Here is a 27,626-nt window from a genome sequence, read left to right on the forward strand (position 1 = left end):
TGGTGCCTCCCTCGATATGTGACCCACAGTCTTGCCGGTTGCAGCATTCCAAATTTTATCTTCTTTTTATGAAGCACCGCCTTGGCCCGATTAAAGCTCGCCCTCCTTCTCGCCACCTCCGCACTCCAGTCTTGATAAACGCGGATCACCGCGTTCTCCCATTTACTGCTCCGAGTTTTCTTCGCCCATCTAAGGACCATTTCTCTATCCTTAAAACGGAGGAATCTCACCACTATGGCTCTGGGAATTTCTCCTGCTCTCGGTCCTCGCGCCATCACTCGGTATGCTCCCTCCACCTCCAACGGACCCGCCGGGGCCTCCGCTCCCATTAACGAGTGCAGCATCGTGCTCACATATGCCCCGACGTCCGCTCCCTCCACACCTTCAGGAAGACCAATAATCCTCAGGTTGTTCCTCCTTGCGTTGTTTTCCAGTGCCTCCAACCTTTCCACACATCGTTTCTGATGTGCCTCCTGCGTCTCCGTCTTCACCACCAGGCCCTGTATATCGTCCTCATTCTCGGCTGCCTTTGCCTTCACGACCCGAAGCTCCCGCTCCTGGGTCTTTTGTTCCTCCTTTAGCCCTTCGATCGCCTGTAGTATCGGGGCCAACAGCTCTTTCTTCATTTCCTTTTTTATCTCTTCCACACAGCATTTCAAGAACTCTTGTTGTTCAGGGCCCCATGTTAAACTGCCACCTTCCGACGCCATCTTGGTTTTTGCTTGCCTTCCTTGCCGCTGTTCTAAAGGATCCACTGCAATCTGGCCACTCTCTCCTCCTTTTTCCATCCGTATCCAGGGGGGATTCCCTTCTGGTTTACCGCACAGTGTTTTTAGCCGTCAAAATTGCCGTTGGGGCTCCTATCAAGAGCCCAAAAGTCCGTTTCACAGGGAGCTGCCGAAACGTGCGACTCAGCTGGTCATCGCCGCACCCGGAAGTCACAAATAACACTTTTATTTGTAGTTGTCTCTAATGCATGCTAAGTAATTGCAGGAAAGACATGTTAAGCCTCAATAGTATGGTATTGCTGCATTAGTTTGTTAAAAATGTTGAATACTGAAAATGTATAGTAATAGAACTTTAGAATCCCCTTGAGTTAGAAATTCAATAACAAATTGCATGTATGTCAACAATTTATGTTGGCTTAAATACGTGGAAGCTACCTTAACCTGAACCTTCAGGATAGAGCAACATCGATATACGAGGAATGAGTAATTTAAGCTTAATTGTAACAGTTCAACTGCAATTACTATTTGCCTTTCAGCCACAATCTTTACGCTGTTTCAAGGGTATTTCAAATTGTGTTTTTTACATAGTGAAGTTTTATTTTCAGCCTATCCAACAGTTTGATCTAGTGACTGTTCGCATTTCCTCTGTTTGAATCTTTAAAGTGGCTTAGAAAAGGAAGGGAAGGCGAGTATCCAAATTTAGTTTTAAAATCTCCATTTTATTGAATGAAAGAAAATTAGAGTTTGTACTCCGTATAACTTTTGACCAATCTTTCAGAAGTACTCATTACTGCATTGGTGCAACATTTCCATTTCTCGGATTGCCCAATGTGACCTCTGTAAATGTGCTGAATTTGAGAATGGCTTTTGTTATGGATGTGTCCACTGGGAATTAGGGATGTGTCCACTGGGAATTAAATTGAGGCTGCCATATGCTGGATTTGAAACCAAGCTGGCAGAGATGGTGTTCCAGTTTACTGTACCATTTGCCTCTCTTTTTGAAAAAAAAACGTTTTTATTAAAGTTTACATTTTTACGCTGTTCATAAAAATAGATGAGACGGTAACAGTCAAGTGTGTATGGGAGCAGGGTCTTTTTGTTAAAATGGCAAGCAACGGGAAGGTCAGGGTCCTGACTGCGCACAGACCGAAGATGCTCCGCAAAGCGATCTTTTAACAAAAGACCCTGCTCCCATACCCACTTGTCTGTCCTTGGCCTGATGCAATGTTCCAGTGAAGCGCAACGTAGACTGGAGGAACAACATCTCATCTTCCAGTTAGGCACGCTACAACGGTCTCAACATCGAATTCAACAACTTCAGATGATTAGCTCTACCCCACCTCGACCCATTTGTTTTCATCCCATTTAATTTGAACAGTCTTTTACCATTTCTTTCTTTCTTGTCTTTCTTAATATATATTAACCCCCCCCCCCCCCCCCCCCCATCTTATCCACCTTTCCCTCTTTGCTTCCCGCTTCCCCTCCCTCCACATCTACAGTTCACCCTCTGATATTAGTTTCTCTGCTGTTTGGCCTTTCGCATCTTTTGTTCTCTCTGGGGACTACCATTAGCACTCTTTCCCCTTTGGTTTCTGTGGCCATTAGCACCCGGTTTCCCTGGGTTTCTGTGGCTATGTCTCATCTCTCATTCTCACTCCACAGTATAAATACTTCCTACTTTCTCTGTCTGTTAGTTTTGACAAAGAGTCATCTGGACTCGAAACGTTAGCTCTTTTCTCTCCCTACAGATGTTGCCAGACCTGCTGAGATTTTCCAGCATTTTCTTTCTCGGGGCTTTTCATAGTAATTTAATTGTAGCCTACTTGTGACAATAAGCGATTTTCTTTTCGTTTCATTTCTTCAGATTCCAGCATCCACAGAAATGTGCTTTTATCCCATGTGGAGTTTGCATATTCTGCGTGGGTCTCAACCCCATAACCCAAAGATGTGCAGGGTAGGTGGATTGGCCATGATAAATTGCCCCTTAATTCAAAAAATTGTACAAACATAATTTCTTTGAAAAATAAAAATAAAATGGCATTACTAACCAGCTTTGAACGGAGTTCAAGGTTGGAAGTCAGGCCTTTCTTTGGTGCATTCAAATACATTGGGTTAGAAATTGGGCAGAGTAATTTGCGAGTCACTCTACATTAGCAGCCTTACTTGGAGAATATTAACCCCGTAGCAATTACTCGTGGAGGAGCTCACAAAAGGATATTGCTGCTTCTGAAATGGGAAAGGAGAAACTCTGAAATTTTATTGGGCAACTCAATTGGTTAGCTAGACAAACAAGCCCGACACCAGTTTTGATGTTTTAGAACAAAGCACTAAAATGAAAGATCCCAAAGTTGCAGAAATTGTTTGAGCAAACAAAACATTGGCAAAATTAAAATTGGAGAATTGTGTTTTGAAGTTCCCATCTTTAAGTGATATTAGACAACTAAAACTGATGACGCATCTTGTACTAATCCTGTGATGGCTTTTCCAGTAATTTCTTCTCCTGGGAGAGAAAGATAAATGTTGCCCTTTGGCATGGGAAAGTTAAAAAGATACAGAGTTGTAAAAAGGATGTTGGCAGTGGAGACTCTTGCACCAGTGGAGGCAATTTTTCAATCCAGGATCCTTACTGAAATTTTGAATGGAACAGGTGATTTGGGAACCACACCCATAGAGTGTTACATAGACAATGGCGAGATTCTCTCAGCCCGGGGCCGGGCTGGAGAATCCCCGCGATCGGCACAAATCTCGCCCCGACGCCGGCACGCGATTTTCCGTAGAGTGGAGAATCGACGGCATTGGCGCCGGTGTGGTTGGCGTGGCGCCGGTCGGGGGCCACCCTGCGCGGCAGGCCCGCCGATTCTTGGCCGTCGTAAAAACGCAGAATCCCGCCGGCGTTGTCCACACCTGCTCTCAGCCGGCGGGACCTCTACGTGGAAGGGTTAGGGGGGTGGCCTGTGGGGTGGGGTGGTTGGGGGGTGGGGGGGGTGGGGTTCCGACCCTGGGGAGGGCCTCCGATGTGGCCTGGCCCATGATCAGGGCCCACCGATTGACGGGCCGGCCTCTCGGGCTGGGGGCCTCGTTTCCTCCGCACCAGCTGCTGTAGTCCTGTGCCATGTTGCGTCGGGGCCGGTGCGTTGAAGGAAGGCACTGCACATGTGTGTGTTGGCGCCGGTGCCACTGCGCATGCGCGGATCCCGCGGCGCCCAGTTTGCGCTGGGATCAGCAGCTGGAGCGGCGTGAACTGCTCCAGTGCCGTGCTGGCCCTTTTTGCAGGCCATAATTAGTTGTTGGGTTGGCCCTTTCACGCCGTCGTAAAACGTGACGCCGTTTACGACGGCGTGGACACTCTGCCGCGGGATTAGAGAATTCCGCCCAATAAGTCCCTTTGGGAGAATGTCCACTCCAGGGAAAATAGCAATGAAAAGAGATTTACATAGCGAACCCAAGGCAAATGCTAGAGAACAGGGAGATTGACCAGGTCAAGTGGGTTGATGGCAGTTACCAATTATCTGACTGTCTAATGAAGATAGGGGTGAGTTTGAGAAGTTATTAGAAATTGTGGAAGAAGTACGTCTTTTCCTATAGGGAAGAAAATGTGAGGGCGGATTTAAAAAAAAGATGAACAGGACGCACTTATTGTAGAAAAGAAAACATGTGCATATGTGTTTATAATAATTTCCGTCAAAGATTTATTTTTCTTTACGAGGGGGAATGTTCTCCAATGCTTAAGTCAGAAAACAAAAATGTGTGTGTATGTATATGGGATACAGATGACACTCTAATGTTGGTTGAGAAATAATTGTAGAACATAAAATTGGTATTGAAAAGGTCAGTCTTTCCGGTTTTTATTACTGAGACACCATTGGAGCTAAACACGTCTTGGGGTCAAGAGTCATTGTTGAGAAGGGCGGAGGACCCGGGTTCGAATCCCGGCCCTGGGTCACTGTCCGTGTGGAGTTTGCACATTCTCCCCATGTCTGCGTGGGTTTCATCTCCACAATCCATAGATGTGCAGGTTAGGTGGATTGACCACGCTAAATTGCCCCTTAATTGGAAAAACAAATTATTGGGTGCTTTAAATTTATTTTAAAAAAGAGTCATTGTTGAGGACTCCCAGGTCAGCTGCCACCCGTCTTGGCTCTGTCTTGCCAGTGGGACAGGACATATGCAGGAATGGTGATGGTGGTGTCTGGGACATTATCTATAGGTTATCATGCTGTGGGTATGACTATTCGAGGCAGTTGGTTGATTAGCCTGTGAATTTGGCACAGGCCCCCAGATGTTAGCATGGAGGACATTGCAGGGTCGAAAAGGCTGGGTTTACTGTTGTCGTTTCTGTTGCCCAGGTTGATGGTGGTGGTCTGTCCGGTTTCATTCCTCCTTGTCTTTTTTGTAGCGGTTGGATAAGTGGCATGCTAGGCCATTTCAGGGCATTTAAGAGTCAACAACATTGCTGGGTATACGGATGGATACCAGTTGACATCAGGATAATGGATATCAATTGACATCAGTATGATGCTACTTTATTTTGACCAGTATGTCATTACCTAGTAACTATATTTGGAACAATGACTGAAGTGGTTACTAATTATTGTTTAACTAGGCAATAACAAATCCGAAGCCAAACAAATACAAGAGCAAAGGTCAAGTTGTTTATGAACTATCTGGGCCAAAGAAGGAATTTGGACTTCCTGTAATTAATAGCCATTTTACATGGCAATTTGTACACCTACTTGAAGTTTTATTTGGTGAATTGAATGTGGACTTAAATAACTTTATTTTGATATGGAACATTTCAGTCAGTATGTAGAGGTGGAGCTTCATTTGATTTAACAGCATCCAAAACCGTTGCCATATTCCGGGAGTAGATGGGAACTTGGAATTTGAAACACAAGCAGATCTGCCATGATCTTATTGAAAAGCGGAGCTGAGGGCAGCATGGTGGCACAGTCGTTGGCACTGTATCTCTGTATCAATTTAAAGATCTTGATTAGATTATACCCTTTGGCTTTCTAAACTCAATTACATTGCCAGTTTATAGAGCCTAAGCATTGAAAATAGGAGAAAGAGGAGGCCATTCGGCTCTTCGAGCCTGCTCCACCATTCATTGTGATCATGGCTGATCATCCAACTCAGTATCCTGATCCTCTTAATTGAAACCTCTTATAATAATCTTTATTAGTGTCACAAGTAGGCTCACATTAACACTGCAGAGAAGTTACTGTGAAAATCCCCTAGTCTCCACACTCCGGCGCCTGTTTGGGTACACCGAGGGAGAATTCAGAATGTCCAATTCACCTAACAAGCACATCTTTTGGGACATGTGGGAGGAAACTGGGGCGCCTGGAAGAAACCCACGCAGACACAGGGAGAACGTGCAGACTCCGCACAGGCAGTGACCCAAGCCGGGAATTGAACCGGGGTCTCTGGCGCTGTAAAGCAACAGTTCTAACCACTGTGCTACCGTGCCTCTGGTATTCGGAGGGCAGCACTGTGGTGCAGTGGATAGCACTGCTGCATCACAGCGCCGAGGACCCGGGTTCAATCTCAGCCTCTGGTCACTGTCCATGTGGAGTTTGCAAATTCTCCCAGTGTCTGCGTGGGTCTCACCGCCACAATGCAAAAAGATGTGCAAGATAAGCGGATTGGACATGCTAAATTGCTCCTTAATTGGAAAAAAAGAATTGGGTACTCTAAATTTAAAAAAAACCTCAAGTGAATCTACACTAAATTCTCTCGACAAGATTTTATCCTGCCTGGTTTTGCTCTATATGGAAGATAATATTACAGTTGGGGTACAATGAAGCTTCTCTACAACTAAAAGCAATATTTTCTTATTTTGTACTCTAACCTCACTGGGATAATAGACAGCATTCCATGAACTTTTAACTTTTTCTACCTGTGCACTAGCTTTTGGTGATTTGGGTATTTGGATACCCAAAATCTGTTTGCTCCTCCATAGCTCTCGTCTTTCACTGTGAAGAAAGTATTCAAATTATAGTTGTCTGATTTTTAACTGGATGCCCTTGCGTTTCCCATAATGAAATCTTATTTGCCACAGTTTTGCTCCCCTATCGATGTTCCCTTCCGGTTCTCATCTGCATAATTTACTGCCTTCCAATTTAGTAGTTTTGCAAACTTGGATTATGTACCTCCCTATTCTTTTACACGTATAAAGCAGTTAATATATCTAATGAAAAGCTTAGACACAGTACAGATCCCATTGGGTAAACCGTTATTACAGGTGGAATTTAAAGGAAACATTTCAGAAATAATTTGTGGGCTTTGCAGGGGGTTTCTGTATCAAACAGCACTACAGTCACTTTTTTTGTGCCCTGGGGAGTTTCTCACCGGTTTAGCCCATACTTCGAATTTTTTGTGGGCAGCACGGTAGCACAAGTGGATAGCACTGTGGCTTCACAGCGCCAGGGTCCCAGGTTTGATTTCCCGCTGGGTCACTGTCTGTGCGGAGTCTGCACGTTCTTCCCGTGTCTGCGTGGGTTTCCTCCGGGTGCTCCGGTTTCCTCCCACATTCCAAAGACGTGCAGGTTAGGTGGATTGGCCATGCTAAATTGCCCTTGGTGTCCAAAAAGATTAGGAGGGGTTATTGGGTTACGGGGATAGGTTGGAAGTGAAGGCTTAAGTGGGTCGGTGCAGACTCGATGGGCCGAATGGCCTCCTTCTGCACTGTATGTACTATGTTCATCACTGGGAGCTGAGATTAGGCCAGCATTTTGAAAGAGTGCCCCGAGCCTGAAGCGAGCTTGTGGGTCCCCCACCTGTAGGCAATGTCACTCTCCACACACCCTTACAGGAACCCCCTCTCCAGGGGGAGTGACCCGACATTTTTCCCAATCTCCCAAAGGCCCATATTTACCTGCCCCACCCTTCATATGCCCCTCCACCCTCCTTTCATGGGCATGGCCCCCCTCAGGCCCTAACCTGTGGCAGTGCCACCCTGGCAGTGCGACTGTCAGCTGGGCAGTGTCACCTGGGCACCTTGGCAGTGCCAGAGTAGCAGTGCCAAAGAGCCAGGCATGGTGCCTGTGTTCCAGGGGAAGGGCCAGTGGGTCACCCTGCACTATCCCTGGCCACCTAGGTGCCTCCAATGGCCTGGGAGACTCACCGGGTGCCGTTCCGTCTGGTCCATGTTTGTGTGAACCAGTACGGAATGGCACCCAGCTGTAGCCTCGCTGGGGAGGCCGGTAGATTCTGCGTAAGTTTACCCAAGTAGGTTTAAAATCTACTTAGGCGTTCGCCGTTTGGTTACATGCCCTTTGGGTGGGATTCTGATTCCGACGCCTTGCAGGACTTGGGTATATCCCGTGAGGCGTAAATGCGGCCGGGAAGCATGTGGGCGGCATCTACCGGCCGTGTTGCACTCGCTCGAGCACAACGCAGCTGGTAGATCGCGCCCTACATCTCATTCAATCGCTCACCAATCAACATGCATTCATTCCCTTTTTCCTTACTCTATCTCCTACTTAATTTTTAAACTTCCGACAGTCAGTTGGTGAAGGAGGATATCAGCAGTCAGTTTTTACTCCGTTTAGATTTATTCACAAAATGAAACATTACAGGAGTGTAGCTCCAACCTTCCGCACCACCCAGTGTCAAGTGTCTCTTTATCTGCGCTCAAATAATAAATGCCGTCCACCTGTTTCACCATATTCATGCAATTAACATTATTTCAAACCCATTCTGTATGTTTGCAGAGCGTACCACTAAAATAAATTGTTCTGCTGATTGGAAAAAGTGTCATTTTCCGCATCGGTGTGTCAGAAGATTGTGAGATCCTAAATGATTCTTTTTCTGAGAGAGAATGTATTGAATTGAGAAAAACAATTTTGACTTGGAGTTTGGTTCTCTTGATCTGTGTGCATCCAAGCTACTGTGCATTACTAAGCCTCTGGTTTGATCTTTAGTGTATACTGACTGTTACCGCTCATCTTACTGGTTGGGTACGCAGGTCATTACATTTATTTTCAAGCCCTGAGGCAAATGGAAGGGGGGAAATAATCACCTAAAGTACCTAATCTTAATAACATGTCCTATGTGAATATCAGATGGGATTGGAACTGGGAATGTCCATAATGGCCCCAACGTTGCATAGCTGGTTCACACTTGTTGAACCCGTAGAACTGAACCTTACTAAGTTATTGTCTTTAGGAGAGAAAATATAAGAAGCAAGATACGCATTTAACTCCCAATTAATTTGTATGATCGTTTGAGATAGTGCTTGCCACCCATGTAAATAAAACCAGTTTATAAATTCAGCTGAGCATGAGTGAAAGGCAGCACAATGACACAGTTGTTAGCACTATTGCCTCATAGCACCAGGAATCTGGGTTCAGTTCTGACCTCTGGTGACAGTGTGGAGTTTGCATGTTCAGAAAATCATAGAATCCCTACAGTGCAAGAGGGACTGAATTGCCTACTCCTCCTAGTCCTCTGTCCTTGTGTGTAAATATTTTTGGCTGTGGAGAGAGGTGGTTTTGTTTTATTCCTGAATTATTTTATGGTTTCCCTCACCCCTGCCCCTCAAATGAACTAACAGGTAGGATGAATAGAAACCGAAAATGTTGGACAATTTCAGCATGTCTCGCAGCATCTGTGGAGAGAGAACAGAGCTATTTTGAGTCATCTGGACTTTTTGTGAAAGCAAGAGAGAGCTGGAAATAGGGTCAGATTTATGCTGTTGTGGGGGTGATGGTGGCGTGGAGCAGTGGGGCTGGATAGAGGGCCAGTAATAGGTGGAGATTGACAAAGATGTAGTGGGCAAAAAGACACCGGGAATGTAAATGGTGGTGAACATGGCTAAGAAGGATGCTGATACTGGCACATTAAGAGATCAGAATATGTTACTGGCAGAGCAACGGTAAGCAGTGTGTTAAAGGACAACTTGGAACACGGAACAGATGGCTCTAGTGGGGTGCGGTAGGGGGAGGGGAGATAATAGGGAGGAGAAAACAGAAGTTTTTGATACAGATCAAGATGGTATTAGTTCTGTGCTGAGTTAGCTGCTTTTACCCAAAGTGCATATGGGAAATGCAGTAATTAACAGACCCCAGGCTAGGCAGCAAGAATGACCAGTGTGATTGTTATTTCTGATTTTGCTGGGATTCTGTTCCAGACATACCTGCTATCCTTGGTCATGCAAATGCTATTCTTTGTGTTTGAGCCAAAGTAGTGAGTAGTTATTTAATCACAAATGGCATCAAAGCTCCAGCTGTTTCTACTTTCCTCTGAGAACAGAAACCTTGGCTGACATTTTCTCTCAAACCCCAGTTTGGGGATATTGAGCTTATACTTGGACTGAGTGCTGCTAACGTTGCAGGTCAGTAATTAAACCTGGGGATCTTCATCGGTGCGAGTGCACATGGCAGCTGGTGAATTTGCTTATTAAGTGATTGGTGTGCAGGGGGCCTGTGTAAATCTGTTATGAAGGGTGGTTCGGAACCAAAATACCACTACTATCTGTACACCTGCCACATAACTTGACTAAATCGATCAAAATCATTAAAGGATATATACAGGAACTCTTTTTGTAAAGAATTGGCTTCAGTCCGTGTTTTGACCGGAAATAGGAATACACTTTCTTAATTTGATATGTTACATTATATTTTTAGGTGCAGTGGTTGGTGGTAATGAAATGGGTATTGAATGGTAAAATAGTGCCAGCAGACTGATTTTGATTGTGAACGTTATGGAAATTTTAATGTGTGCTTTTAGAGCAGTAATTTATTACGTCAATTATTCTACTGCAGCTCAGTATACAGTATTTAAAGACGAGGCAAAATGAAAATTCTCTGCCATCCTATAATTTTAATTACCAAAAAAACTTATGAACAAGTATTTGAAGTGTAATTGACATAATGGTGTGCACTATATTGACATAATGAAATGAAAATCGCTTATTGTCACAAGTAGGCTTCCAATGAAGTTGCTGTGAAAAGCCCCTCGTCGCCACATTCTGGCGCCTGTTCGGGGAGGCTGGTACGGGAATATCTTGTACAAATAGAAAAACAAAGCAAACCTTGCCAGAAATATAGGCAATTCTTAAATTTTCAGGTGCTTGGCTTCATGCTTGTATTTCCTCTTTTCAGCACAGTCATTGGATATAATATAGAAGATTCCTGGATTAAACCGGTTCTTATATTTTATCTGTCAACAGCACCACTCTGTTTTCAACATTAGATGCTGTCTGGTTATTTCCCCAGTGATGAACAAGAGAACTCATTAATTTCAATGAGGTTAAGAATGATCACTGATCTTCCTATGAAAGGATTCTGTATTACATACCTTGAAATAGCCAATTTGGATTGATACTGTATGATATTTCTTGAATTCAGTTTTAACAAATACATTAAAACTAATCCTATTTCTAACATCAATACTGTACAAAACTAATGTTTGTATTTATTTTAGGACAGAACAACCATGTAGTTCGTTTTACCCACTTTATTTTCATAGCAATCCAATGTGCAAATCAACAGACTCAATTTGATTTTATCGTTCTCATTTCCAGTACATCGCCACTAATTGTTGAGTTTGTGTGTAATTGTATTCCCCTCAAGTTCTTACCGATCCATAAAATAAGCATTATAGTAAAATAAGCATCTGTAGCTGAGTGTTTGCCAGTACTGTATAACTCATTTTACCAGTTACTCCACTTAGTAATTCACTTATCCTTCTATTCTACTTATTTGTTCTGCACCATGGATCTTAACATTTGGATAAACAGAGTTTATGGAAGGAGACTAGGATGGTGGGTTTAAGACAGAAGTTGGATTGCTCCATCAAAGTGTCAGTGCAAACATGATGTGCTAAAAAATCTCCCCTGCTCTAACCTTCTGTGGTTCTTAAACAAGGCAATTTGTGTAGTGAATGCCATATTTGTTTTCAACTGTGTTTATGATGAAAACAAAATAATTTGGAAGTTAAAATCTGAAACAAAAACAGAAAATGTTGGAAAAACTCAGCTGGTTTGGCAGCATCTGTGGAGAGAGAAAAAGAGTTAACATTGAGTTATTTATGAGTTCACCAGATGAATTCTCCTTGATGAACTGATATTTTTCAAAGCTTGTACTTCACCCCCTCTGCCCCTTTTCTTCCTGTGTCACATGACTTGGTGTTTTGATTCTTTGTTCATTGTGCTTACATGAAGGGCTGTACTTTTTTTTCTTTAAATATTATTACTCTGTGGAAGAATTTTTTTTTTAATTACGTGCCAAGATTTATTTAAATTTATAACCGCCTATTTCATGTACTTTAACTTGCATGGTAAACCCAGCGGTAATTTTCCATGTGACGTCTATGAATATTTTTGATATTTCTAATATTTGCTGACATTTCAACATACTTTGCAGATACTTGGATATATAGGGTCTGTTGATGTCATAAATTGGGTATTTGAGGCAAGCTTGCTGCAGCAAAAACAGCTCCTTTCAAATGGTGTACTGGCAGTTATGCAGAGGAAGCTATAAGTAGGTAAATGATTTGACCTTGGATTGCTGTCCCTTGTGTTAGCATGCTATTATGTACCATTATTTTTGATAAAGTCTTCTTTCATAGACTTTGGCAAAGCTCCTAACTCTTAATTTTCTGTTCCCTCTTGTACATCGCAGTTAGGGGCAATAGTGTTAATTATGTTAATTAATAATACTCTAAGGTGTGATATTTCAGAGCTCTGTGTAGCTCAAATATGACTTCTATCCTCTCTATCATCTAAATATAGAGAGCAGCATTCTTTTAGCCTTTTCAATTTTTATTTAATATCTTTCATTCCTGACATTTTAATGTCCTATGTACCTAGATCCCAACTGCTCTACTGCATCAAGCTTTTACTTTTTAAAAAAAAAAGTAGCTCCTTTCTTTCTTTAGACCTAAAAGGGATAAATGGCGTCTCATTTGCCTACTTTGAAGTCCGTTTGCCACAGTTTGTCCATTTATATAATTTATCAATATCGCTTCATATCTTTATTTCCACCTGCACTGTTTACAATGGTGCCTATCTTTGTGTCATCAGCAAATTTGGATAGCTGGGTTTGTATTCTGTCATCCAAGTCCATAATAAATATGGTGAATAGTTGAAGCCCCAACACCGATCCTTGCAAGACACTGCTGATCACATCCTGCCAATTTCAATACCCTTCAATCTAATATCCTTATTCTTATTCTTCTTACCCTGCTGCTCAGCTAATTTCCTAAACAGGCTAATAATTTGCCTTTAATTCTATGGGTTTAGCTAACTGCCTCCTTATGAGGAATGTTATTAATTGCATTCTGGAAGTTAATATAAATAGTAATCATAGACATTCTCCTGTCCACCACTTAGTTCCCTCTTTTAAAAAATCAATCCGGTTAGTTATACATGACTTATCCTTTACAAATCCATGTTAGCCCTCTCTGGGGTGTGGAACTAGTTAAATTGTTCTTGCGGAACCTGCACTCAAATGGCCTCCACCTGTACTGTAACCATTCTGTGAAAGATTGCTGTGCCACTGCCAGACTTGTGGAGAACTAAATGAGATAAACATGGCACATTGCAGACTAATATGGTTGTTGATTTGTAGATCGATTTGGTTCCTCAAATGGTAACAACTATCTCAATTAATTTAGCACCCATTAGGAAAAGTTTCTTTCAGAATCATTTTTTTGAGGGTACCAATTTGGGGTGCTAGTTATGCAGAAGACCTGCCAACCTTTTTCTAAGTTGGGGAATTGGTGTTGTAGTTTCCATGACTGATGCTGTTAAATTGAAGCCAAGTACTTTTTATAGTTAATGAAAATACAAAATTTCTCTGAAAGTCAATCGGCCGTAACTTGTGGGCTCCCAGCGTCAGCTTTTGGGGCTACCCCCAAAAATGCACCGGAGAAATCCCCCTCGGAACTTCCCAGGTAAGCATGTATGTGGCAATTGTCCAGAAGCGCTAATTTCCCCATGACAATTATATTGTGGTGGGAACCATCCAAAAAAGCAATTTAAGTTGCCAACTTTGATGGTTACGCTAATAGTTAGTCAGAAAAGGTTAGAAGAAATAAAAGCTCTTTTATATTCTGCATAACAATTTTAAACACACAGACCGATTTCTCTCTCCCCTCTACTCCCAGTAGATCAGTATCTTTCAAACTTTATTCCCTGGGATCCACTTATACCAGCCGACCGACCTTCGAGGCCCACGCCAATTGGCCTTCGCAGTACCATTTCGCTTCCCTTTAATGCAGCAGGTGAGCCTGGTTGGTCTTCACAAACTCACTTGCTTTATCCTTCAATGTTGCATTTCTGCTAAGGACTTCAGCTGATGATTTAAGTTCTCAGTGCACTCTTTCAAGAGGTTTGTCCTCAAACTCGCCATGCTTAGCCTTTGAGGTTTTGAGGATTTTAACCCATTGTTTGCCAGTACATCTCTGCCTATAACACATGGGATTTGCATCCTGATTTGCATTGGCATAATTAACAAAATCACACCTCAATAAATTATCTTTCTAATGCTTTGTTCCCGGTTTCAGTTTTTTCTTTGGATGCTCACCAGAGACTCTGGAGCTCTGTGCAGAGCTAACAGTAGCACTGCTTTGTCCTGCCGTGAACGCCCTTGAGCAGCGCTCTGCAGCAGATACAATTGTGAGTTCCTGACCCGGAGGTACATTGCTTGCTTATGCCTCTGGCCCTTATAACAAAACGATCCATCATGAATTCTTCACAGTTCCTTGCTTTACTACCTCCCCTCCAAGTCCATCACCACCCTGACTTGGAAATATATTGCCATTCCTTTGCTGTTGCTGGGACAAAGTCCTGGAACTCCCTCCCTAACAGCACAGTAGGTGCACCTACACCGGAAGGACTGCAGCGGTTCAAGAAGGTAACTCACCACCACCTTCTGACGGACAACTAGGGATGAGCAATAAATGCTGGCCTAACCAGCGACTCCCACATCCGTAAATTAATTTTTTTTAAAAGCTAGAAAATGGAGGAATCTCTCCTCTTGTGATTTCAAGCTGAAAGCACAGACATTATGGTGTGTGACGTCCATGTATGTTCTGGGTGCATAACCTGCTCTCTGCCTTCGCTTCTGGCTGGAAGACTGCATTGTTCCATTTAAAAGCCGATCTGGGCTGGCATTCTGAAGTTAAAAGCCAGTCGCAGCCGTTGGGCACTTCTGCGATTGGGAACGCTGCGACTGATCGCTCAGCGGCCCTCCTGACACCTGTCCGCGACCCATCCACGTGTCGTGACCCACACTTTGAAAAGCCCTGCTGTGAGCATTTATCGCCTCCCTGGCTTGTCATTTTCGATTGGACATTTAAACCCAACCTGCTTTATGGAACCTAGTGTAGTAAAAATGGGGTGTGGGCTCCTTCATTCTGACTCTTTGACTTTGCTGGGCCTATGTGATAGCTGGGCTGCATGTATCCTGCATGCCCTGAATCTGACAGATGGGCAAGACCGACATGGAAGGAATTTGGTGCAGGTAAGCGAGTATGCACTCCGATGAAGTTACGACCTTAATATTACATTGAATTATTCTGGGCTATAAAGACCCAATCATGGTGTGTTTACGCATGAAAATATCTCCTACCTTATTAAGTGAATCACCCGTTGAAGTGTGGTGACTTGTTTAGGCAAGCAGTTAACCCTTAATCCCCCTGCATATGATATGGCCTATTCTTGAGCTAGTCATATAATGTGTAAATAAATCCTCCTGTATCAGACTCTTGTAAAGGTCAGGATTTCTAACTGGAGTTTGACCTTGAGAGAAACCAGGGGTCTTCAAACTTCAAGGCTGTCATTATATGTCAATACCATGAGCAGCATCTGCTGAGTTTTATATTCTAGATTTTATCGTGTTGCGAAATATGTTCAAGGTTTTTCCTGACATATAGTTTGCTATTGTTTATTGATTGAAGAAGATTTTCTGTATTGTTACGTTAAGTTAGGTCACTGAAACTGTCTTTCATGGATTCGGGAGGGACAATTGTAGGATTGTGATTGTATCAATATTTGCAGGTGTTTCATTCCGAAAAGTTTCAACTGGTCTAATGGCTATTATCTTTGCGCAATAGTTTTATTCTGTGTATAAACTGTAATGTGGTGATGCATACTCAACTTGTCATTGCTTTGTGGAAATGGTACTTTCCTGTTTTTCCTCCCACCAGGAAAAAAATTACAGTACCAATTTTTAAATGAAATACGTGTTGAATCTTTTCCTGACCAATGTGAAGAAAGTTTGAAGCTGGGCTCAGATCAAGTGATTAGGAAGGAATGAATAATTTCATCATTGATTGATTTGGAAATAAAAAAGGGAGGCAGTTAAACTCCATACTTTCGCCTTGGGGAGAAAAAAATAAGCATAGACTCCTACTCATACAAAGAACAAGGAAATGTACAGCACAGGAACAGGCCCTTCGGCCCTCCAAGCCCGTGCCGACCATGCTGCCCGACTAAACTACAATCTTCTACACTTCCTGGATCCGTATCCTTCTATTCCCATCCTATTCATATATTTGTCAAGATGCCCCTTAAATGTCCCTATCGTCCCTGCTTCCACTACCTCCTCCGGTAGCGAGTTCCAGGCACCCACTACCCTCTGCGTAAAAAACTTGCCTCGTACATCTACTCTAAACCTTGCCCCTCTCACCTTAAACCTATGCCCCCTAGTAATTGACCCCTCTACCCTGGGGAAAAGCCTCTGACTATCCACTCTGTCTATGCCCCTCATAATTTTGTAGACCTCTATCAGGTCTCCCCTCAACCTCCTTCGTTCCAGTGAGAACAAACCGAGTTTATTCAATCGCTCCTCATAGCTAAAGCCCTCCATACCAGGCAACATTCTGGTAAATCTCTTCTGCACCCTCTCTAAAGCCTCCACATCCTTCTGGTAGTGTGGCGACCAGAATTGAACACTATACTCCAAGTGTGGCCTAACTAAGGTTCTATACAGCTGCAACATGACTTGCCAATTCTTATACTCAATGCCCCGGCCAATGAAGGCAAGCATGCCGTATGCCTTCTTGACTACCTTCTCCACCTGTGTTGCCCCTTTCAATGACCTGTGGACCTGTACTCCTAGATCTCTTTGACTTTCAATACTCTTGAGGGTTCTACCATTCACTGTATATTCCCTACCTGCATTAGACCTTCCAAAATGCATTACCTCACATTTGTCCGGATTAAACTCCATCTGCCATTTCTCCGCCCAAGTCTCCAGACAATCTAAATCCTGCTGTATCCTCCGACAGTCCTCATCGCTATCCGCAATTCCACCAACCTTTGTGTCGTCTGCAAACTTACTAATCAGACCAGTTACATTTTCCTCCAAATCATTTATATATACTACAAAGAGCAAAGGTCCCAGCACTGATCCCTGTGGAACACCACTGGTCACAGCCCTCCAATTAGAAAAGCATCCCTCCATTGCTACTCTCTGCCTTCTATGGCCTAGCCAGTTCTGTATCCACCTTGCCAGCTCACCCCTGATCCCGTGTGACTTCACCTTTTGTACTCGTCTACCATGAGGGACCTTGTCAAAGGCCTTACTGAAGTCCATATAGACAACATCTACTGCCCTACCTGCATCAATCATCTTAGTGACCTCCTCGAAAAACTCTATCAAGTTAGTGAGACACGACCTCCCCTTCACAAAACCGTGCTGCCTCTCACTAATACGTCCATTTGCTTCCAAATGGGAGTAGATCCTGTCTCGAAGAATTCTCTCCAGTAATTTCCCTACCACTGAAGTAAGGCTCACCGGCCTGTAGTTCCCGGGATTATCCTTGCTACCCTTCTTAAACAGAGGAACAACATTGGCTAATCTCCAGTCCTCCGGGACATCCCCTGAAGACAGTGAGGATCCAAAGATTTCTGTCAAGGCCTCAGCAATTTCCTCTCCAGCCTCCTTCAGTATTCTGGGGTAGATCCCATCAGGCCCTGGGGACTTATCTACCTTAATATTTTTTAAGACACCCAACACCTCGTCTTTTTGGATCACAATGTGACCCAGGCTATCTACACCCCCTTCTCCAGACTCAACATCTACCAATTCCTTCTCTTTGGTGAATACTGATGCAAAGTATTCATTTAGTACCTCGCCCATTTCCTCTGGCTCCACACATAGATTCCCTTGCCTATCCTTCAGTGGGCCAACCCTTTCCCTGGCTACCCTCTTGCTTTTTATGTACGTGTAAAAAGCCTTGGGATTTTCCTTAACCCTATTTGCCAATGACTTGCCCTCCTGACTCCTTGCTTAAGTTCCTTCCTACTTTCCTTATATTCCACGCAGGCTTCGTCTGTTCCCAGCCTTTTAGCCCTGACAAATGCCTCCTTTTTCTTTTTGACGAGGCCTACAATATCACTCGTCATCCAAGGTTCCCGAAAATTGCCGTATTTATCTTCCTCACAGGAACATGATTGCTATTTGTCAGCCCCTTCTCACAGTGGGTTTTGGGCAATGTATGGCTGTCAATGAGAACATAATTGTGGTTGGCTGTGAGGCACACATGAAGATCAGGTAGCATAATGATACACCACCCAGGTTTGTATATGGAGAGTGGCAGTTAGAAGAGACACCACTGATTGCCCAGCAACATGTCAAATCCTTTAAGGAGTGGAAAGTTAATCGAAAAAGGTTCAGGTGGGGCAGCACGGTGGAGCAGTGGTTAGCACTGCTGCTTCACGGCAGTGAGGACCCGGGTTCGATCCTGGCCCCAGTCACTGTCCGTGAGGAGTTTGCACATTCTCCCTGTGTCTAGATGGGTCTCATCCCACAACCCAAAGATGTGCAGGGTAGGTGGATTGGACATGCTAAATTGCCTCTTAACTGTAAAAAAGTTAATTGGGCATGTAAATTTATATTTAAAAAGAAAAAGGGGTCCGGAAAGCAAATAATGTGACCATCAAATGCTGCAAATCTCCATTCCATGGAAATTAGATTTGGGTAATTTTTCTTATATAGCTATCCATTATTTGTTTTGAATATGATTTCTGAAGTGTATATGAGAAAACAGAAGGTGTCCATTTTGCTTAATTATTTGGATTACCTATCTACCCTGACTGCTTTAAGGGTGGCAGTGAGCTCCATTGTTCAAAGTTCCCTTGATAACAGGAAGTCTGTGTGCCATGAATGTAAATGCCAGTACTGTATGTAGGTCGTTTGCATAAGAACTGTTGGTGCACTGGGAAACAACAATAAAAATGTTTGTGTAATTGAGTCAGGCTTTTTGATAACTCAGTTCTTTATTACTAAAATCAAAGATTGGAGGCAGTGGTGTAGTGGTATTGTCACTCAACTAGTAACCCAGACACCCAGGTTCAAATCCCACCATGGCGGATGGTGACATTTGGATTCAATTAAAAATCTGTAATCTCTAATGATGACCTTGAAGCCATTCATGGTACAAACCCATCTGATATAGCTGGACGGCACGGCAGCACAGTGGTTAGCACTGTTGCTTCACAGCGCCAGGGTCCCGGGTTTGATTCCTGGTTTGGGTCACTATCTGTGCGGAGTCTGCACGTTCTCCCCGTGTCTGCGTGGGTTTCCTCCGGGTGCTCTGGTTTTCTCCCACAGTCCAAAGATGTGCAGGTGAGGTGAACTGACCATGGTAAATTGCCCCTTAGTGTCAAAGGTTAGGTGAGGTTCTGGGGATGTGGGCAGGGAGGATGCTCTTTGGGAGGGTCATTGCAGATTCGATGGGCTGAATGGCCTCCTTCTGCACTGTAGGGAATTCTGTGATTCTGTGAAGTATATATGTGTTGCTAACTTTTGGTTGGCTCTTAAATGTTGCCCGTTGTATCTTTACTTATTTTGGTCTGTTTCTATAACCTTTGCTCCAGAGTCGCCAGGTATCTTTATGATACCGCCACGAGGTTCAAGTTCAAGTACTGATCAAAAACTCAATACACCAGTTAGTAAGTTTCAAATCAAAACACATTTATTATACACAGTCAATCACTATTCATGCATAAAACTCTACTTTCTAGACTATCTCTATACCATAGGCCTATACTTAGCTTTGGACTGGCCCACCAGGTCAGGGGAACAAATGACCTTTCGTTCGGGTTCTGAATCTGCAGGCTTCAAACCTGATACGGACTAGTAGCTAGGAGCGCCTATCTTGTAGCGTGTGTTGGCTGGAGACTTACTTGGTTGGTGCAGCAACTTAGGCAGTTCACTGTCAAGGGTTGGTTCGATCTGCTGAGTGACCCTGCCAAGAAGGACGAATTGAATTTGGGGACTCTATTTTATAGTCCCCAGGGGCTTCGCGCCGTTCCAAGTGATTGGACTATGTTCCGATCACTTGGATCGATTTCTCCAATACTGGAGTTGTTCCCTGATCGCTGGGCGGTCCCTGAGTGTTCGTTGGCCTTCCTTTGTCTTGGCTCCTGCTGGCGCCGAGGAGTCTGGCTTGGCCTCATTCACCTTAAATGTTTCCCTTGTACCCGGGGATCGCTTATTAGTATGCAGATGGCTGTGAGTTTCAGTGCTGCCTGGGCTTTTGCAAGTTCTAATACACAGGAGTTTTGCACTTGCTAGTTTTTGCCTGTGTTGGCTGAATTTCCCTGTGGTCTTTGCGGATCTCCATTTTAAGTCAGGAAGTGGCCAACCCAGGTGGCTACATATGAAAGTGCAAAATGGATCACTCATGCTGCATAGTCACATGATACTTAAAAAAAAAAAAAAAAAATTTCATTAAAGGTTTTCATAAAATATCAATAACAAAATTAAAAATGGAACCCAACAGGGTTAAGTACAAAAGACAATCGAGAAAAGCAACCCCCATACTCCCCCGGTACCTAAATAATAAATTAACATTAACACCCCGACTTAACACAACAGGTATATACACCCCCTCAGACCCTTCAGTGTAAATAACAAAAACTATAATAAAGTAAACCCCCCCCTGAGCTGCTGCTCCCATTGACCAATTTCTATCGTTCTGCCAGGAAGTCTAAGAACGGTTGCCACTGCCTAAAGAACCCTTGTACCGACCCCCTCAAGGCGAATTTCACCCTCTCCAATTTAATGAACCCTGCCAAATCACTGATCCATGATTCCACGATTGGGGGCCTCGCATCTTTCCACTGAAGAAGAATCCTTCGCCGGGCTACCAGGGACGCAAAGGCAGAATTCCGGCCTCTTTCGCCTCCTGCACTCCCGGCTCCTCTGCCACCCCAAATATTGCGAGCCCCCAGCCTGGTTTGACCCTGGATCCTACCACCCTCTACACCGTCCTCGTTATGCCCTTCCAAAATTACTCCAGCGCTGGGCATGTCCAAAACATATGGGTGTGATTTGCTGGGCTCCCTGAGCACCTAACACACCTGTCCTCACCCCAAAAAAACCGGCTCATCCTTGTCCCGGTCATGTGTGCCCTGTGCAGCACCTTAACCTGTATGAGGCTGAGCCTCGCGCACGATGAGGAAGAGTTCACCCTCCCTAGGGCATCTGCCCACGTCCCTTCCTCAATCTCCTCTCCCAACTCCTCCTCTCACTTACCTGCCACCTCCACCACCGAGGCCTCCTCCTCCTCCTGCATTACCTGGTAAGTTTCCGAGATCTTCCCCACTCCCACCCACCCCCCCCGAGAGCACCCTGTCCTGTACTGTGTGTGTTCTCCTCCAGCTCACCCAGGCTCGCGAACTTCCTGTCCACAAACCGGTCCCCCAACTTTCGTATCCCTGCCCTGTGCCGCCCCAACTTCCCCCCTGTGCCGCCTGCACTGCCCCCAAATTGAGGGCAGCCACCACCACTGGGCTCGTGGTATACCTCCTTGGAGGCACCGGCACCGTTGCCAGCGCCCCCAGACTCGTACCCGCACAAGACGCCGTCTCCAGCCTCTTCCATGCAGCCCCCTCCCCCTCCATCACCCACTTGCGCACCATCGTCGCATTGGAGGCCCAGTAGTACCCACAGAGGTTGGGCAGTGCCAGTCCCCCCCCCAATCTCTACTCTGCTCCAGGAACACCCTTCTCGCCCTCGGAGTCCCTCGCGCCCACACAAACCCCATTATACTCCCGTTAACCCGCCTGAAAAAAGCCTTCGGGATAAACACTGGGAGGCACTGGAACAGGAACAAAAACCTTGGGAGCACCGTCATTTTGATTGACAGCACCCTACCCGCCAAGGACAGCGGCAAAACATCCCATCTCTTGAACTCCTCCTCCATTTGCTCCACCAGCCTTGTAAAATTAAGTCTATGCAGGGCCCCCCAGCTCCTGGCCACCTGGACCCCCAAATACCTGAAGCTCCTCTCCGCCTTTTTTAGTGGGAGCTCGCCAATCCCCCTCTCCTGGTCCCCTGGATGAACTACGAACAGCTCGCTCTTCCACATGTTGAGCTTGTACCCCGAAAAGTCCCCGAATTCCCTAAGAATCCTCATTACCTCCGGCATTCCTCCCACCGGGTCCGCCACATACAGCAGCAGGTCGTCCGCATAAAGTGACACCCTATGCCCCTCCCCCACCCCGCACCAACCCCCTCCAGTTCCTTGACTCCCTCAGTGCCATAGCCAGGGGTTCAATCGCCAGTGCGAAGAGCAGGGGGGACACCCCTGTCTCGTCCCTCAGAGCAACCAAAAGTACTCGGACCTCCTCCTAGTTGTGGCCACACTCGCCATCGGGACCTCATACAACAGCCTAACCCACCTGACAAACCCCTCCCCAAACCCCAACCTCTTCAGCACCTCCCACAGGTACCCCCACTCAACCCTGTCGAAGGCTTTCTCAGCGTCCATCGCCACCACTATCTTCGCCTCCCCCTCCCTCGCCGGCATCATGATAACGTTAATAAGCCTCCGCACATTCGCGTTCAACTGTCTCCCCTTCACAAACCCCGTCTGGTCTTCATGGATGATCTGCGGCACGCAGTCCTCAATCCTCGTGGCTAAGACCTTCGCCAGCACGTTGGCATCTACATTTAGCAAGGAAATCAGTCTGTAAGACCCACATTGCAGGGGATCCTTGTCCCGCTTCAGGATCAAGGAGATCAGTGCCCAGGACATCGTCGGGGGCAAAGCCCCCCCCCCCCCCCCCCCCCATTAAAGGTCCTGACTAACAGCGGGCCCAACAGGTCCGGGAAACCGTCCGGCCCCGGTGCCTTCCCTGCCTGCATGCTTCCTATTCCTTTGATCAGCTCCTCCAGCCCAATCGGGACCCCCAATCCCTCCACCAGTCCCTCTTCCACCTTTGGAAACCTCAATTGGTCCAGGAAGCGGCCCATCCCTCCCTCCTCCCGTGGGGGCTCGGATCGGTACAATTGCTCGTAAAAGTCCCTGAAGACCCCATTGATGCCAACCCCACTCCGCACCACACTCCCTCCCCTGTCCTTAACTCCCCCAATCTCCCTTGCTGCGTCCCGTTTCCGAAGCTGATGCGCCAGCATCCGGCTTGCCTTTTCCCCATACTCGTAAATCGCCCCCTGGGCCTTCCTCCACTGCACCTCCGCCTTCCTGGTGGTCACCAGGTCGAATTCGGCCTGGAGGCTACGCCTCTTCCTCAACAATCCTTCCTCTGGCTCCTCCGCATACCTCCTGTCTACCCTCACCATCTCCCCCACCAGCCTCTCCCTCTCCCCCCGCTCCCTCCGCTCCATGTGGGCCCTAATGGAGATCAGCTCGCCCCTCACCACCGCCTTCAGTGCCTCCCATACCATCCCCACTCGGACCTCCCCGTTGTCGTTGGTCTCCAAGTACCTCTCTATACTTCCTCGGACCCGCTCACTCACCTCCTCGGCCGCCAGCAGCCCCACCTCCAAGCGCCACAGCGGGTGCTGGTCCCTCTCCTTCCCCCATCTCCAAGTCCACCCAATGCGGGGCGTGGTCCGAAATGGCTATTGCCGAATACTCCGTATCCTCTACTCTCGCGATCAGCGCCCTACTCAAAATGAAAAAGTCGATTCGGGAATAAGCCTTATGGACATGTGAGAAGCCTGAAAATTGTTCGGGGCATACACATTGACCAGTACCACCCTCTCTCCCTGTAACTCACCACTTACCATTATTATGTACCTACCGCCATTACCTGCCACAATGCTGGACGCCTCGAATGACACCTTCTTTCCCACCAAGATCGCCACCCCTCGATTTTTGGCATCCAGCCCCGAGTGAAACACCTGACCTACCCACCCTTTCCTCAATCTTACCTGGTCTGTCACCTTCAGGTGTGTCTCCTGAAGCATAACCACATCCGCCTTGAGCCCCTTCAGGTGCGCGAACACCCGGGCCCGCTTATCCAGCCCATTCAGTCCCCTTACATTCCAGGTTATCAGCCGGATCAGGGGGCTACCCTCCCCCGCCGACTAGCCATGACCCCTCCTCGGCCAGCCACGCGCCCGCACCCCACACCCGGCCCGTTCCCCACAGCGGCATACCCCCGTCTCGACTCTTTCCCCCCCCCCCCCAACTCGCTCCAGCTCCTCCTCGACCATACCAGCAGCAACTTGATTCCCCCCCCACCCAACCCCCGGCTAGGACCCATCCTAGCTGATTTACTCCCCCCATTGCACTTCCACAAGTCAGCTGACTCCTGCTGACCCTGGCCACTCCCACCTCTCCTTCGACTCCTCCCATTGTGTGGCACACCCTCCTCTCCCGTCCCCATCCATAGGCTCTCCCCCTCCCCCTTCCGTTCTAAGCGCGGGAAACGACCCTCGCTTCCCCGCCCTGGCCCCGCCCCCTCCAGTCTTCAGCGTGGGAAAAAGCCCACGCTTTCCACCTACCAGGCCCCGCCACCTCTGACGCAGCTCCTTTTACAGTCCCGGTTCTCTCATCCCTGACTCGGGCCTCCCCCTCCCTCGCCGGGGCCCCATCTCACCGCCGTCCACCCCCCCGTTCCGTTTACCTACCCCCCTCCAAGAGCCCCCCTGACCAACCCAACCAAAACAGTGCCCAACCCGCCCCAGCCACCCTCACCGACCCGAAAGAGAAAAACACAGAGAAAAAGAAACCCGGAGCAATACAAGGCCCCCCCTCGAAACAAAAATAAACATAACATATCAACCGCAGTCCCCAATCGCCCATCCCCACCCTCAATCTTTGTCCAACTTCTCGGCCTGAACAAAGGCCCACGCCTCCTCTGGAAACTCAAAATAATGGTGCCGGTCCTTGTAGGTAACCCACAGTCGTACTGGCTGCAACATGCCAAACTTCACCCCCTTCCTGTGCAGCACCGCCTTCGCTCGATTGTACCTGGCCCCCCTCTTCGCCACCTCCGCACTCCAGTCCTGGTATATCCAAACCTCCGCGTTCTCCCACCTGCTGCTCCTCTCCTTCTTGGCCCACCTGAGCACACACTCTCGATTGACGAACCGATGGAACCTCACCAGCACCGCCAGCGGAGGCTCGTTAGCCTTGGGCCTCCTCGCCAGCACTCTATGGGCCCCTTCCAGCTCCAGGGGCCCCTGGAAGGACCCCGCTCCCATCAGCGAGTTCAACATGGTGACCACATAGGCCCCCACGTCCAGCCCCTCCGGGAGGTCCAGAATCTGCAGATTCTTCCGCCTTGACCGATTCTCCATCTCCTCGAACCGCTCCTGCCATTCTTGTGGAGCGCCTCGTGCGCCTCCACCTTTACCGCCAGGCCAAAGATCTCGTCCTCATTGTCAGAGATCTTTTGTCGAGCCTCGCGGATCGCCACTGCCTGGGCCGTCTGTGTCTCCAGCAGCTTATCAATAGAAGCCTTCATCGGCTCTAGCAGGTCCTTTCACATGTTCCTTTCGTGTTGTTGAGTTAGATAGCTGTTCCAACTTGTCTCTTCTGATGACATCACTGTATTTTGTGCCAATATTTTAAAATATTCTCAGGCATTAAAATCCTGATTCCGAAGAAGAATCATATTGGACTTAATCTCTCTGAAGCAGCGCTGGATACCCTCCTGCTGCTCCTCCGCCCACTGCATCCACGCTGCCTGGTCTCCGCCCACTGCCATTTTGTCCTTCTTCACTCGCACCTTCTTCGGGTCCACCACCACCTTTTTTGTCGCCCTGCTCCGAGTTGAAGCCATATACTGATGGGGAGCTCTTATAGACTCCTTCCCACACCGGGAAACGCCGAAAAAGTGCCGTTGGGGGCCCTGAAAAGAGCCCAAAAGTCCGTTTTTGCGGGAGCCGCCGAATGTGCGACTTAGCTCCTCATAGCCGCAACCGGGAGTCCGTAACTTGATACTTGATGCACAAGATGTATCACATGCATTAGTGCACCCATAATGTGAAATTTGTGTTTTTGGGATGATTAACTGTTTTCATAAGTGAAATATTACCAAATATCCCTCATGCTTGCTAGCCAGGTAAACATCACACCAGTGCAGTATTAACATGTTCCTTTTGTGTTGTTGAGTTAGATAGCTGTTCCAACTTGTCTCTTCTGATGACATCACTGTATTTTGTGCCAATATTTTAAAATATCCTCAGGCATTAAAATCCTGATTCCGAAGAAGAATCATATTGGACTTGAAACGTTAACTCCCTCCACAGATGCTGCTAGACCTACTTAAGCTTTTTCAGCAATATTTTTGTTTTTAAAAATCCTGGTATTGCCTATGAGTCAGGGAACTAGAGAACCTTTTAAACAATAGCTTTGTAAACCTGAACATTTTTGAATTATCTACCAAAATGTATGAGCGGTACAGCTGCTCTAGTGTCAGATCATTCCTTTAACCAATGGTGACAATGGTCACTTGCAATGGCTATGCAACAGTGCAGTATGAAGTAATTGTAGACAGTTATAACTTTGCATATGAAGTAGCAAATTTATTCTTTAATACATCACAGTAAATACCATGGAGGTCCTTATCAAAGATGAGAAATTGGGAAATAACGAAAGGAATTTAAATTTGTTTTTAAAAAAGGTGGCTCAGCAATCAGTCCTCTTGGAAAATAAATTATTCATCCCCCTCCCACCCCCGCACTGAAACTGATGTAGTATCATTTGAAACCACGGGTGCTGGCAGAAATCCAGCAGTTTAACCAGAGTCGTCTTTAATCTGAATAGTAGGTGCTGGCTTTCAATTTGAGAGTCAGAGTTTTACAGCATCGTGTCTCTGTCGGCCATCAAACACCTATGTATTCTAATCACGTTTTCCCCACTTGGTCCGTTGCCTTGTATGCAATGGCATTTCAAGTGCTCATCAAAATGCTTCTTAAATGTTGTGAGGGTTCCCGCCTCGACTGCCCTTTCAGGCAATGAGTTTCAGATTCCCACTACCCTTCGAATCATAGAATCCCTTTAGTGCATAAGTAGGCCAATCGCCCCATTCATCCACTTCCCCACTTCCCCACCTTATCCCTATAATCCCACCTAACCATTGGACAGTAATTTAGAATGGCCAATCCACCGAACATGCACATCTTTGGACAGTGGGAGGAATCCGGAGCACCTGGAGGAAACTCACACAGACACGGGGAAAACATGCAAACTCCACACAAACAGTCACTCAAGGCTGGGATCGAACTCTGGTCTGAGGCGCTGAGGCAGCACTACTTTTTAATAAGTATTTTATTACAAACACATGTATCAAAAAAGGTTACAGCAAATAAACACACTGGGAAACGTGCTGCCCAACAATTAACTATACAGTCTATACAACCCCCCCCCCAACCCATCCCACCCCCACACGCCTCAACAAACAGCTCCTCAAACACGGTCACAAACATCCCCACCTTTTCTCAAACCCCTCTGTTGAGCCCCTTAACTCGTACTTTATCTTCTCCAACTGCAGGAAGTTGTACAGGTCACCCAACCAGGTTGCTATCCCCGGTGGCGATGTCGACCGTCACTCCAGTAAAATTCGCTGCCGGGCAATCAGAGAGGCGAAGGCCACGGCACGGCCTTCCTCCTCTCCATGAGCTCCGGCTTCTCTGAAGCTCCAAATATCCCCACCAAAGTGTCCAGGACCATCACCTCCCC

General features: G+C 46.4%; 1 protein-coding gene across 4 annotated transcripts in view; it reads left to right on the forward strand.

Annotated features, from left to right (window-relative positions):
* The window catches only part of fnbp1l (formin binding protein 1-like), a 269,825-nt gene that overhangs the window by 21,319 nt on the left and 220,880 nt on the right, over positions 1-27,626 (forward strand). The window contains exon 1 of one of the 4 annotated variants that reach the window (XM_072510518.1): positions 13,868-13,958. The exons of the other annotated variants lie outside the window; for them this stretch is intronic. Within the exon in view, the coding sequence (XP_072366619.1) occupies positions 13,950-13,958 (9 nt within the window). The 5' untranslated portion in view covers positions 13,868-13,949. Of the gene's footprint in view, positions 1-13,867; positions 13,959-27,626 lie in introns of those variants that run through there. 4 annotated transcript variants of the gene reach the window in all.

The sequence above is a fragment of the Scyliorhinus torazame genome, chromosome 7 (genome assembly GCF_047496885.1).
Source record: "Scyliorhinus torazame isolate Kashiwa2021f chromosome 7, sScyTor2.1, whole genome shotgun sequence".
NCBI classification, from domain to species: Eukaryota; Metazoa; Chordata; class Chondrichthyes; order Carcharhiniformes; family Scyliorhinidae; genus Scyliorhinus; species Scyliorhinus torazame.